The 13,772-nt window shown below is 54.6% G+C and overlaps 5 protein-coding genes across 5 annotated transcripts; 4 read left to right on the top strand and 1 right to left on the bottom strand.

The window, feature by feature from the left end:
- Positions 1-670: 670 nt before the first annotated feature.
- Positions 671-2,297, top strand: PODANS_1_10310 (uncharacterized protein; the record flags this gene model as incomplete). The annotated part of the gene is made up of 4 exons (XM_001908659.1): positions 671-1,137; positions 1,195-1,977; positions 2,053-2,102; positions 2,218-2,297. 4 exons carry the CDS (start codon positions 671-673, stop codon positions 2,295-2,297), a joined length of 1,380 nt encoding a protein of 459 aa, XP_001908694.1.
- A 214-nt stretch (positions 2,298-2,511) lies between these two features.
- On the bottom strand, positions 2,512-5,250 carry PODANS_1_10300 (uncharacterized protein; the record flags this gene model as incomplete). The annotated part of the gene is made up of 1 exon (XM_001908658.1): positions 2,512-5,250. The coding sequence occupies one exon, from the start codon at positions 5,248-5,250 to the stop codon at positions 2,512-2,514; it is 2,739 nt and encodes a 912-aa protein (XP_001908693.1).
- A 48-nt stretch (positions 5,251-5,298) lies between these two features.
- PODANS_1_10290 (uncharacterized protein) lies at positions 5,299-6,627 on the top strand (the record flags this gene model as incomplete). The annotated part of the gene is made up of 1 exon (XM_001908657.1): positions 5,299-6,627. The coding sequence occupies one exon, from the start codon at positions 5,299-5,301 to the stop codon at positions 6,625-6,627; it is 1,329 nt and encodes a 442-aa protein (XP_001908692.1).
- Positions 6,628-8,750: 2,123 nt separating this feature from the next.
- PODANS_1_10280 (uncharacterized protein) lies at positions 8,751-11,490 on the top strand (the record flags this gene model as incomplete). The annotated part of the gene is made up of 2 exons (XM_001908656.1): positions 8,751-9,250; positions 9,333-11,490. 2 exons carry the CDS (start codon positions 8,751-8,753, stop codon positions 11,488-11,490), a joined length of 2,658 nt encoding a protein of 885 aa, XP_001908691.1.
- A 726-nt stretch (positions 11,491-12,216) lies between these two features.
- Positions 12,217-13,483, top strand: PODANS_1_10270 (uncharacterized protein; the record flags this gene model as incomplete). Its single annotated transcript, XM_001908655.1, has 2 exons — positions 12,217-12,267; positions 12,347-13,483. 2 exons carry the CDS (start codon positions 12,217-12,219, stop codon positions 13,481-13,483), a joined length of 1,188 nt encoding a protein of 395 aa, XP_001908690.1.
- Between the last annotated feature and the right edge of the window lie 289 nt (positions 13,484-13,772).

Here is a 13,772-nt window from a genome sequence, read left to right as displayed (position 1 = left end):
TTTATTGTTGGTGATGCGGAAACAAGGAGGAGAGGAGAACTCGCGATGGTGGTTTTACCAAAAAAGAACCTAAGCAGCCTCCGGATTTTCGCACAATCCGCTTAGCCTGTGGGGGCCCGCTCCCGCCTAGGGTTTAAGCTGGTAGGGCCAATCAGAGAGCTCCAGATGCTCGAACTGCCCCACGCCTTATCGATAAGAAAGTGCAGAGGTACAAGCTTCTGCGTCAAGCTTCGAAAAAGACGGACATCAGAGAGCATCTTCACGGCGGCAGGTAATTCCGGTCTTGCTAGGTGCTGAGATCAAAGTGACATCCTTGTTCTTGGGAGGGAACGAACTGGAGAGAAAAGCTGCGCCCGGTTCCACAGGTGTTTGAAGCTTGACGTTGAAGCACAAGCCACCTGTGGCTGACATCCCCAAGCTCCAGACAAATTCTTCTAAGTCCAGCAACACCGAAGTGGATTGACTCAAGCTTCACTGCATTGGAGATATCTGCTTGAAGCAATTGAGCACGGTAAGATTCCTCCTGAGTATCAAAATGGCTCGTCCTAACATTACTAACAGATATCCTGTGGTTTTAACACCTAATATCTCTTGATTTGACCACTTGAGCATCAAGTGTGAACCTGTTGTGGCTTGAACATTCTCACCACTCATATCAGCCACTCTCACCATGATTGTCCCCTATCATCTTCTTCAGGCCTCGGGCAGCGTAATTTTTGCTGCCCAGGAGGTTGATATTCTCTCCTTCAACACCTCTATGGAGCACCTCTCAACCTGGAAGTATCCAGTGAAGGCCACTGAGACCCCAAGTGAACTTGCTGCCGATGCTGAAGCCTCTGCCACTGTTGAGGCCCCTCCAACGCCAGAAGGTCCCCCGACCAAGCGTAGGAGAACAGAGAATGATGAAAAGGAGGCCCAGGCTGGCGATGCCGGCACCCCCAACTCAACCAACGGTCAAAAGAAGGGCAGGTTTCACAACAAGCCACAACCCGTCAACCTATCGAACGAGAAGCCTTTCATCAACTGCCTCCTCGCCACTGCCAATGGCAGTCATGTAATCGCCGCTACTGGCTCCGACAAGACGATCTGGGTATTCGAGCACGATGGTTCCGGGAATCTCAAGCAACTCAGCCAGAGGTACTCACCCCTTAACCGCCCCTCATGTTGTCTATAGTAGCTAACCCATGTTAACAGAGCCATGCCAAAACGCCCCTGCTCCCTCACCCTCACCACCGACCAAAAAACAATCCTCTCCGCCGACAAATTCGGAGACGTCTACGCCCTCCCCCTCCTCCCATCCGCAGAACCCACCCTCCCCCCAACAGTCCAATCACTCCCCTCACGCAGCGCCACCCCTGCCTCGGCACCTATCCCCTTCAAGCCCCAAGCCAACGACAAGACAGTCCACACCAAGCGCAACCTCAAGGCTCTCGAGAACCAAAAGATTTCCATGGAACTCTCCCTCAAAGCCGCCGCCGAGAAATCCGCCGAGGAATCCCAACCGGCGTTTGAGCACACCTTGCTGTTGGGTCATGTCTCTATGCTCACAGCCATCACCGTCGCCCCTGGAATCGGCGCGACAGGCGAGAAAAGAGAATGGATCATCACCGCCGACAGAGACGAGCACGTCCGTGTCTCGCGGGGGATTCCCCAGGCTTATTTCATTGAGGGGTTCTGCCTTGGGCACGAGGATTTTGTCAGCAGGTTATGTGTCGTCCCCGGCCGGGAAGAGCTGCTTGTTTCGGGTGGTGGGGATGATGATGTTTTTCTATGGAGGTGGAAGGAGAAGCAGTTGCTTGGGAGGGCGAATATTCTTGAAGAGATCAAGAATACTATTGAGCCTGAGCTGACAAAGGTTGCTGTTTCGAGACTGAAGGGGCTTTCTCTTGCCTCTGGGGAAACAGTGGTAGCTGTCATCTGCGAGAAGTATGTCCCCCTTTTGATTGCACATCATACTTTTAGAAATGCTAACGATATGTAGAATCCCCGCTGTGGTTCTTTTCACACTTGTAGAAGACACGCTTAAGCACACTGCTACCTATTCCCTCAAGGAGCAAGGTGTCCCGCTAGACGTCGAGCTTCTACCCAACGACAACCTCCTCGTGAGTATCGACACAACCGAGGGGAAGCCTGACGCGGCGGCACCCTTCCTGGTCTTGACCAGGAATGGCCCCGACTCGTGGGATCAGAAGCCTGTCGTGGATGTCCCGGCCGGAGAGACAGAGCTCAACGGGGAGGAGATGCAAAAGTTGCTGTATACTACCGAGTCGCTGAGGAAGATGAGCGATTTTGATTGAGCAATACACGTAGTTGTTGGTAGTAGCTTGAATGATAGATGGACAACGTTCTGAGCGACACATTTCCAAGAACGACGTTATTGCCCATCGAAGAGAAACCAGACGCAATTATTCGGGGGACTAAAAAAACTGAATTATATTTCCCCGCAAACAATACATATGCTGTTGAATGCAACTCAACAACCAAAAACACATCTCTATCATTCCATCAAATCTACCTCTTCTTCTTCCTGAGAGCCTTCTCCCTCTCATACGCATTCGCCGCCTGCCCCTCGGTCCCCTGAATCTCTGCCACCAACCTCTTATACTTCTTCTCGTACGCCGCGTCCTTCTCCTTCTTCACCCGTAAGTTCTCCCTCGCCATAAAAGCATTGTCCTTCCTCAGCTCCCTCAGCGCACCCTTCCTCTCCCGCTTGTGCTCCTTCTTCAACTTGGCCAGCTCCGCCCTCTCACGATCAGGATCGTAGTGCTTGTTCGGGTCAAACGAATCTTCAAACTTGGGGATGTAGGTCCTTATCGCCAGGGGACGGTGGTGGTGCAGTTCTAGTGGGCGGCGGGAGAGGCGGGAGATCTGCAACAGACGGGTGAGGTGCTGCTGGAGGGACTGGATGGCAGGAGAAAGAGATTTGGGAATGGAGGAGAGGATGGGAAGGGCGAGGGAGAAGGTTTCGGTAAAGGAGGAGGTTTGGGACCAGAGGGTGGAGGCGCTGGTGAGGAGGGAGAGGGTGGTGGTGAAGAGGGATAGTTTGAGCTCCAAGGAGGGTTGGTTAGAAGGGAGGCAGTCGGAAAAGGTGAGTTTTCTTGCTGCGGAGGCGTCGGCGGGAAGGGATGTAGGAAGGCGAGTTCCAGCGGGGGGGTCGTGGATGGGGAAGAACCCGATTGTGTTGGGGGTAAAGGCCCTGGCTGAGGGGGCCAAGGCGCAGAGGGTGTTGAGGGTGAAGTTCATAACCTCTGGTACGTAGCGCTTGGAGAATTGCTGATATTGGAGTGCAAGGATGGCCAGGAACGTGCCGGTGGCGTAGTCGGAGAGGGACTGCGGTATCTTTTGGCCGAGATACCTCGCGATGACGATCATGGCTGGGGTGACAACCTGGTGGAAGTGGTCCGACGTAGGGAAGGTGGTGCCTGCTCCGGTGAGAGTGATCAGGTCGCCGACTGTGAGGGCCAGAGGGCGGGACTGCTCCATCTCTTGGATGATAGAACGATAGCCCTTGGCGACTTCGATGGGGAAGCTCTTGGCTAGGGAGTGGATGTGTCTTGTCAGGCCTTCCAGAGCCGCGGCCCAGGTAGGCTGGTACTGGTTTCCGAGGTAGTTGACGTGACGAACGAGGGCCTGTGCAAAGTTACCGAGGCGCTCCTTGTTGTCGCTGGCGAGTTTTGGGTGGTGGAGGGCTCTGATGCGTTGGGTGGCGACCGGGAGCTGTTTCACGTCGATGCCCTTGAAGATCTCGAGGAGCTCGTCGTGGTTCTGGGGACAGGGGAAGGTGTATGGGACACCATTCTCATCGGAGCCTTTGGTGTTGTTGGTGGGTAACCGAAAGATGCCTTGCTTCGCCTCGGATTCTGTTAATAACCCCTTGGTGAACTCGTCATCGTCGCTGTCTTCTTCCTCAGAGCCAGAGTCAGAACCTGACTCCTCGTCCTCGTCGCTCTCCTCGCCCTCGTCATCACTGTCGAACTCCAACTCTGAACCGCTGGCGACCAAATCATCATCAATGAGGAAATCGTCTTCGTCGTCGAATCCCAGCTCGGTCGCAGTCGGTCGGTATTTTTTGGCCTTTCCAGCAATTCCCTGCCCGAGCCCAAACTCATCCGCGTCCTCAACATCCATGGCATCGAAATCGTCATCTCCGCCCTGCTTGTTCTCGTCATCGCTCTCCTGTTCGTCATCTGAAACCTTCTCTCCGCGCATACGCTTCAGGCGGTCCTCCTCGAGCTTCTTTAGCCTGTTCGCTTCCTCTGCTGCCTTCTCTTCTTCCGTCTTCATCTTGTCAGTAGGCGCCGCGCGCTTGTCGGACGCCATCCGCTTCACCTGGATATCATACTCCCTGTCAAGGGTAGCCTGATCCTTTCCAGCAATCACAAGAGTGGGCTTGTCACTTTTGGCAGGTGGCTTTATCCTGTCGAAGAGTAGTGGTCGCAGATCCCTCATGGCCTCATCGATTTCAGCTCTGAGCTCGTTATCCTCCTCTTTAGCCTCCTGTCGCAACTCTTTGTGAAGCTTGGACTTGGCGATAATTTCCTCGTAAATTTCCTTCTTGGTTTTCTTTCTTTCTGGTTGCCCTTCCTCCTGTTCGCCCACGGCCTCGAGAGCTCCCTCTAGACGCTGCCTCTTCAGTGCACGCCTATCGGTCTGCGAACCTTCGGATTCATCGCCTGAACCAACATCCTCCTCAAAATCGTCTTTAAGATACTTCGGAGCGTCATCATTGTCGAAAAGCGGCTTGCCCATGTGAGTAAGTCCTCCCATTTCCTCATCGTCTTCCAAGTCGAACGCAGAGTGCTTCTTGTGAGACCGTTGCTGTTCGCGGGTATATCTTTCGATCATCTTGTCCTCGAGCGACATGTTGGGATCGTCTTCACCGAAACGTCTATCGATCAGACCGCCGACCTTGTTCCTCCGTTGCATCTCAACAAGGATAGTCTCACGCCGTCTCTCCTCGCCTTTCGCCTTGGTCAACCCGGGTCGACCGCTGATACCCATAGCCTCCCTGCTGCTGACGGGCTTGTTGGTGGTAACCTCAAACTTGGGGCCTCTGGCATTTGTCTTGAACTGGAAGGGGTTGAACTGCTCGCGGATGCTGGCCAGGGCTTCATGTCGCTGGATGCGCTTCTCGTTGGACGCCTTGGCATCTTGGGCATTTTGGCGCTTCTGCTTCTTGGATTTCTGGGGACCGATAATTCCTTGGTCCTTCAGGGAGGCCTTAAGCCTCTTCAACTGTGAGCCGGCCATGATCGCGTCGTTTTTGTTGGGAGTCGCGACGCAATTGCCGGGTTTTCGATGGCCGAACAGTCGTTGTATCTCCAATTCAGAATTTTTGGTAGAGGATGGATGGTCGCAGCGCTATCTTATCAGAGTGCCCCACCGTTTGTAAATTTTGGCGGTCTGCAGCGGCAGGATCAGGGAAAGCTTTCTGTTTTGGAAGCTCTCAGCTCAAGCTTCTCCAGAACACCAACCCGCTCTCCACTGTGGAGATGCATTACAGCCGGGCGACGACATGCAGCCTCAACATCAGAGACGACACTAACCACCGCCGCCATCATGGAATGGCTCTCCTCCCTTATGACCACCGATAAGGCCATCAAAGGGGCCTTGATCATACACGGTGTTGCTCTCGTCGGGACAGTGCTGCTTGCGCTTGATCAATGGCGCTCAGAGTGCGAAACAAAACCACCACAACCCAAGCCGCAGTACATCACCCAGGACACCGAGGACGCCCTGAAACTGACCACCCTGGATACGTTGCTCGGTCACTACAACCACGCCATTCGTGAGACGGCTGTCAAGATCGTATGTGACAGAGCCGTCAACGACAAGGACACCCTCGAACAGCTCCTCTGGGGCATCACCCGTCCCAACTACGACGAGCGCCTGAAGAATCTCCGAGCTTTGGCAGTGATTACCGATCCGCGTGAGTCGATGATCAATCACGGTGGCACAATTGATAGACTAATAATTCCTCAAGACTCCTTGGATAAACTTCACACATGGAAGGCCTACGCAGCTCTCGTCCGGTGCCTGGAGCTATCTCTTGACCCTGACCAGGAGGTGCTCAACAATGACGACTGGGACGAGTATCCTCTCCGTGACATGACAGACAAGCTCTGCCTCATGTTCATCAGCCAGCTGGTAGGCACCTTTGACTGCGAGAAACTCATCAAGGCCAAATTTGTCGAGAAGTGGCTGTCCAAGCAAAACTGGGGAACCACCGAGGAGGAGCGGCATCAGAATCTTGCGGCCTACCTGCGCAGCAAGACCAACAGGCTTGCCGAAATCATCAGCTGCATTCGGCAGAGCCCAGCTGGCCGAGTGGCACTGCAGAAGTGCGGTCTCTTTCCGTATCCCGACACGGAAGAGAGCGAAGCAGACGATGACGACACGCACTTGGTGGAGCGATTAAGCGTTTTGTTTCCGGAAACTCTCGATGTTAACAGTTTGGACGTGAACCATCCTACTAGGGTGTTGTTGCGTTCGTTCCAAACCACGCCAGGGAGTGAAGAACAGCGCGACCGGAACCAGAGGCACAGGGAGGCAATGGTGCTGAATGATGGGAGCCATCCGATCACGAGTGATGATATCATCCAGCGGGACCCGACATCGCCTCCGTGAGCCGGTCATGATCCTTGAAATCTTTTACTGGCAGTCGAAGTTACCAAGCCGTTCGATGCAGGACGGGCTAACACGGCTCGGCTCAACAATATACCTGAATGCAGCCGAATCCTAAACCATAATCCCGGATGGGATCAAGTCTGCGGGGAAGGCAGCAGTTCGAGGTGGTGACCACGAGGGTCATCCCGGTATTCTGTGTACCACACTGCGGCAAAGGGACGGGATGGGCAGCTACGAAAGGCGCTGGATTAGGTTTCCAGAAATGATGCGCGCCTTCTGTAGTACGAGGACGGTAAGAGCGTTATGCGTACCAGATGCTCGGGATTGCACAAACACTGCACTCAAGTTGATGGTGCAACTTGGAACTGAGGCGCAGTTCAAGCTCGAAGACGAGATGTTTATCAAGACTCAGTGCGTATCAATGAGGTATACCCTCATGAAATATCCCGAGCAATAGCCAGCGATTGCGGCAAACGGTTCAATAGGTGACAGCCGAATAAGATGAATTATCCGGGTTATCCAGAAAGATATTCCCTGGATAAGGAACATGGTGTTATACAGCCCTGGCTATAAGGGAGGACTGAGCTTGACAGCAGCACAGCGTTGGAAAGAAAACAATCAAAACCCAACTTTGTAGAAGCGATATTCTCCATGGTGGCTGTTCGGTTTCTTACATGCATGGCAGCCAGGGGCTCACACGTGGAAATGCAGCACAAACCCCCTGCGTTTCAACGTTGCATTGGTTCAACAGCCACTGGGGAGACAGCCGACCACTGCAGCTGAGGGGGGAGTTAAAGATAGAAAAGTAAACAAAGGAATTGAGTGCGGGGAACGGAAGGTGGCAGCAAGGAGGAATTGTTGTTTGTCAGTTGTGGTGTTGGGATTGAAGCTCTATCCATGTCTGTTAAATTCAGTAGACGGCAGCTATGCTCTGTAGATCACCCCTTACTTAAGTTAAGGTACCAGTAACTTCTAGTGCCATTGAAGCCGCCTACACTCGACCACCTAGTTCCCACTGGGTGGTTGCCATGCGAGGCAGTGACGACATTCTGTAACAGGGAGAATCTCACGAACTGCTACGTGGCCATGGTGAGGCCTTGAATCTGGCCTTGTTTTCTTTTCCCAATCTCGCGAGGCGCGGGGGAGGGGACACAGCAACGCCAATTAGAAGCTGCAGCGGCTTGAGATTGAGGTCGCGAGTCCACTTTCGAGCCACTCTCTTGCAGCTCTCTGGCAGCTATGGGAGCTTTCTTGCAGTCCGACTGGCTGCCGTTTGCTTCATGCTGTCATTGACCAACAGCAGGCTGTGTGTACCTGCAGGTCATATTGTAGTGAATACAAAGGGGGCTCAAAAGAAGCCTTCTCTTCACGATACTTGCTCCCTGGATGCTCCTTCCCAGGATCCTATATTTGTTGAACTTGCTCCCCTCCCCGGCATTGATCCCCCCGTTCCCCGATGACCGGTGCCGACGACTCCTTCTTGACGTTCGCTTTTTTTTTTTTTTTTTGGTGCTGTCACCAGACACCTGACAAACCTCCACCCGCAAATCAACTCACCCTGCCCATCGTCATTTTGCTGTGGTTACCTTTTCATTTCTCTACAGAGCCAATAGTCGCCCCAATCAACCAATTACGAATTATTTGGCCCTCATCAATTACATCCCCCGATTACTACAACGACTTTCCCAGCAAATTATCAGCCTCCAAGTTCTTGTGGTTGCATTCATTAAAGGGACGACTGGCCAAAAGAAGCATCACAGCCCGAGCTTGGGAGAGGAGAGGAGAACAGATCGACAAAAAGGAAAGGCAATTCCACCAGCCCAGAAACAGCGACGACATTCTTCTTGACTTCTGTTGATTTATTAGACGGAACAAGAGCAAAAACAAAGAGTTGACGGAAAGCCACCCAATTCGGCGGCTCTCCTTTGTTGTGTTTCAGGGGAGGTCCAGCTGCTAGCGGTCGGCATTCGCGCTCCGACCCCCCCGGGCGGGGAAGAGTGTTTCCCCAGGGCTTTGGTTGGGTGAAAGGTGGGGGGGGGGGGTTGTCGTGTAAACAATAAAGCCATTCGCTGCTGGGGTTGGCCGCCAGGGTGCTGCCGCCGCCTCCAATTGGGTTGCCGAACATGGCCACCACCATCACCAGCACAACTTCTTCAACATACAACACCACCACCCGCCACACCTTGTCTAGGAGAAATAACGGTCGCGGCGGTCTCTCGTCCATTTCGACTCCCAACCTCAACCAGATCTACAACGCACACTCGACCACGGCGACGCGCCCCGGCCCGCCCGTGCCCCAGTTGCTCTCGCGCAAAGGCTCCGTTGCCGCCCTGACGCAGAACTCGCTGGCCAGCATTCCGGATGATAGTGAAGCCTACGCCTACAACCAGGTTCTGGCCAGCGAAAACACCAACATCATGCCGTCCCCGCTTACCCCCGGCCGCCTTGGGGGTGCCGCCGGCGGAGAGGATGTCCAGGTGGGCGATGTCATCGATGTGCCGGGCAACATGACGGGCACCATCCGCTTCATCGGTCCCGTCACAGGTCGCAAGGGCACTTTTGTTGGTGTCGAGCTGCATCCCGACTTTGCAGGCCGCGGCAAGAACAGCGGTGATGTCGACAGGTAAGTTGGACAAACATCGGATCATGTGCATGCGAACCTTGGAATCATGCCGTTTTCTAACTGGGATAACCCCTTCTCGCAGTGTTTTCTATTTCAGAACCAAGGATCCAAACATGGGCATCTTTCTTCCCATTTCCAAAGCCGTCAAACGAGAACCACCACCCATCATGCCGACGAATTCGTATCCTCTCACCCCGGCCAGCGGCGGAGGTCTGAAGGTCGGAACTCAATACTCGACAAACTTTACGCCACCGACTCCTGGTGTGCCGAAATTCAGCCAGTCCGTTGGCCCAGGCCGTGCCACGAGCCCTGTCGGCAAGAAGCCTACGCGCCCGTCGCTGCCGCGTCCGGAGTCGCCTGTGAGAAGGCTGCAGATGACGCCGGCGCCGAGACCCTCGATCGGGGCACCCGCTCCCCCACGATACGGCAGCCCGACGCCGAACAAGTTTGCCCAGAGTGTTCGCGGCACGGCGGGTGACCCGAGCAAGCGACTTCCTGCTCATCAGCGGAAAGGTAGCGTCGGACCGCGAAGTGTTTCTGTGCTTGGGGTGTCGTCTTCGTCGTATCAGGCCCATCACTTGAGTGAGGAGGATGCGGGACCGGTTGACGTTCAGAGGACGCAGACTAATGGGAGCGCTGGGTCTGGCTTCAGCCTCAGGGTGAGGCCAGCCTCACGGGCTGCGTCTAGAATCGGGAGTCACGCCGTCAACAATGAGGAGGTGGAGCGTCTCAAGGCCGAGCTGGAGGATCGGGAGCGGCAGCTTAAGGAACAGGCGGCCACGCTGATGGAGATGGAGAGCAGCTTGACGGAGCTGCAGGGGTTGATTGAGGGTTCCGAAGGGCAGATGCAAGCCGGACGGCGAAACAGTCTGGACGACAAGGATGCCAATGCGCTACGGGCGGTGCTGAGAGAAAAGAATGAAAAGATTGCCATGTTGACGGCCGAGTTTGACGCTCATCGAGCCGACTTTCGGAGCACTATTGACACGCTGGAGATGGCGAGCACCGAGACGGAGAGGGTGTATGAGAAGAAGATTGAGGAGCTGATGCAGGAGATTCAGGAGCTGCAGGACAGGACGGCGGACGTGGATACTGTGGCTAACCAGCTGAAGCAGTTGGAGGAGCTGGTGCAAGAGCTGGAGGAAGGGTTGGAGGATGCGAGGAGGGGGGAGGCGGAGGCGAGGGGGGAGGTTGAGTTTTTGAGGGGCGAGGTGGAGAGGACGAGGTCGGAGCTGAGGAGGGAGAGGGAGAAGGCGCAGTTTGCTACGAATGGGTTGGCGCGGGGGGGTGGAGGGGCGACGAGCAAGGAGTTGGAACAGAAGGAAGATGAGATTAGGGGGCTCAAGGCGATTATTCATTCGTTGAGCAGGGATGCTGTTCCGAACGGCGGGGAGAATGGGGTGGTGGGTGCGGGTGCGGGTGCTGCTCAGCGGTCTGGATCTGTTAGATCACACCAAGGGGAGTCGATTGATGATCGGTTGAGCAGGGAGAAATTGGAGAGGGAGGTTGCCGAGCTCAGGGCCTTGGTGGAGAGCAAGAGCACGAGGGAGGAGACGCTGGAGAGGGAGCTGGAGACGTTGAGGAGGAGCGCGGTGAACTCGGGAGCGGCAGGGCATCGCGGGAGTGCGGCCACCATGACTGCTGGCAGTGGAAACGACAGGAATTCTTACCGGGACTCTCGCGGGACTGTTGTGCTGGCTCCCCGAAGCCCGGAGCATAAGCCTGCTGGTGGTGTCGGTAAGCACAGCAGAGGGAACACGCTGGACACGATGCCCGAAAGCGACTCTTATAGCACGGCCACGGGGGATAGTACCCTCTGGTGCGAAATCTGCGAGACGGCCGGGCATGACATTTTGACGTGTACCAACGTCTTTCCTGATCAACAGTCGCATCATCAGACGAGGGACAGCAGCAAGACGCCTGATGGGGGGGAGGGTGTGTCTGGTGGTGGGGCCATGACTGAGGATGTGAAGCTTCCTGCGCCGTTGAGCCCGGTCAAGGCTGCCAAGAGCAGTGCTGTTACTGCTGCTGTCACTGCTACTGCTGATGAGGAGCAGCAGCAACCTACTAGTGCGGTGTCGGCGATGGAGAAGCCGATTAGGGTCAACAAAGAGACGGTTTTGGGGTCGGAGGAGCCGGCGGCTAGCATGGAGGGGGGTGTGGTGGATGAGCCGATGTGGTGCGCGCTTTGTGAGAGGACCGGACATGACAGTATTAGTTGTCCTGATGAGCAGTTTTGATGGGTTGGTTTGTTGATGTGTACAAGATCTGTTATTACTATTGCACGAGGGGTGTAAAAGATCTGTTATTACTATTGCACGAGGGGGAAGGGGGGTTTATTGTTATAAAGGTTTTTCTGTCTCGAGGGCTTCATCAGATGGATGAGATGGTATGAGAAGGTATGGGGTGGGGGATGGGACTGGTAGATGGATGGATGGATGGATGGATGGATTGGGTTGATGGGGAGTTTTATAAGTGTTATCATTGCCGTGGAGTTTTGAGCTCTGGGAATAGAGAGGTGTTTTCCGGAGATGTTTTCTCTTTGTACAAGTGGTTTTTGCCACTCTTCTCTATGCTATATTCCCAAACCTCTTTTTCGATTTGTAACAGGACTGGTCCTTGTCCTTGAAGATATGGAAACCTGGTTGTTTTGATGCAAGCTTCCTAATTGGGCGATCAACCAAGCCCATCTAAGCTCAACGCCGTTGAGTTGGTGGACCCCTGACCTGTCAACACCGCCTCAGCCGACCATACTAGGAGGAATACCTATAAGAACGGCTCTTACTCATCTCACTTTGCTGGTTGGTTCTGACACCCTGTAACAGAGAGCCTCTCATTCATTTCCTTTTTGGCTGTAAGATACTGCGATTTGTTTGCGACGCTTTCAACTTTCATCATCTTTTCAATACTTGATAAATCTCAAAGTGAGGGGTAACTAGACTTCACTCACTCACCCAACATTCGAGATGAGCGACACCCGCATCCCCGTCTGGCTGGACTGTGATCCAGGACACGATGTAAGTCTCCCTCTCCTCATGTTTACATCCCCTAGATGATAATATCTAACATGCCTGCCCCCCCTCCCCTCCGCCCCAGGACACCTTCGCCATCCTCCTCGCAGCCTACCACCCCGCCATCCGCATCCTGGGGGTATCAACCGTCTTCGGCAACGCCTCTTTAGAAAAAACAACCCACAACGCCACGTCCATCCTGACGGCAATCTCCCAGTCAGCCTCCATACCCGTCTACATCGGCGCCTCCAAAGCCCTCTTCCGGCCACCCATGCACCCACCGACGGACATCCACGGCGAAACCGGCCTCGACGGGACAAAGCTCCTCCCCCCACCGGCTGTCCCTCCCGTGGCTACCATCCCGGCCATCGACGCGGCATACGAAGCTCTCAAATCCACCCCCCGGGGGACAGCTTGGGTGGTGGCCACGGGGAGTTTTACCAACGCGGCGGCATTGTTTATGAAGTACCCTGAACTCATCCAGCACGTTGCCGGGCTGTCGTTGATGGGAGGCGCGATAGGAAACGGGTTCACGGCCGCGGTCTTGGGGACCGTTGATGGAGTGCCGAGGGTGGGGAACTGGACTCAGTTTGCGGAGTTCAACATCCTTGCCGACCCTGAGGCGGCGGCGTTCCTGCTGACGCATGGGGAGCTGTCCAAGAAGACGACGTTGATCCCGTTGGATGTCACGCACCTGTGTCTCACCACCGCCCAGGTTCAGGAACTGATCTTGTACGGACCCGAGGGACGCAAAGAGGGGATGGTGCCCGGGAGGGGCAAGACGGAATTGAGGCAGATGCTCGTCGAGCTGCTCTTGTTTTTTGCGAAAACCTACGCCGACGTCTTTGGCATAACCGAAGGCCCGCCGCTGCACGACCCCTTGGCTGTTGCGGCGGTACTATCTGGGCTGGACGAAAAAGGGGGGCATAAAATCCCATTTTATGAACATGACCCCTCTGTGGGGGTGGGCATGGACGGAAAGGGGGAGAGGTACGAGGTAAGTGTCGTCACAGAGGGGAGCTACGAAGATGCCAAAGCTGGTGCGAGGACGGGCCAGGTCACCGCGAGATTGCTACCCCCAGGCGAGGAAGGGGTGAGGATACCTAGGGGGTTGGACTTGGGGGTTTTTTGGAGGGTGTTGGAGGAGTGTATCTCTAGGGCGGACGAGGCGAATGAGAGGGCCAGGGCTGTGAAGCAAGAGGCCGGGGTTCCTACTGCTTAGAGTTGTTTGGATGGAAAAGATATAGAGGGTTGAATAGACGGACGGGGGGTGGTGGATGATATTTGGGGTATGTGGTGTTCATAGTAGATTTCAAAGATTTCAAGAGTTTCCTGGCGTAGAATATCCAATCAAAATCAAAAATCACTGCAGTTCAAATTTTATCTGTCAAATCATTCCTCCCAGAGCAAGATATCATCTTGCAGAAAGATGCCCGCTCAACACCCAAAACGCCAGGCATGAGCCACCCCAATATCAACATCCAAAAAATTTAAAATAAAATAAAAATTGC

This window comes from Podospora anserina, chromosome 1 (genome assembly GCF_000226545.1).
Source record: "Podospora anserina S mat+ genomic DNA chromosome 1, supercontig 2".
NCBI lineage: Eukaryota > Fungi > Ascomycota > Sordariomycetes > Sordariales > Podosporaceae > Podospora > Podospora anserina.
The sequence above is the reverse complement of the archived record's forward strand: the minus strand, read 5'-3'. Positions and strand labels throughout refer to the sequence as shown.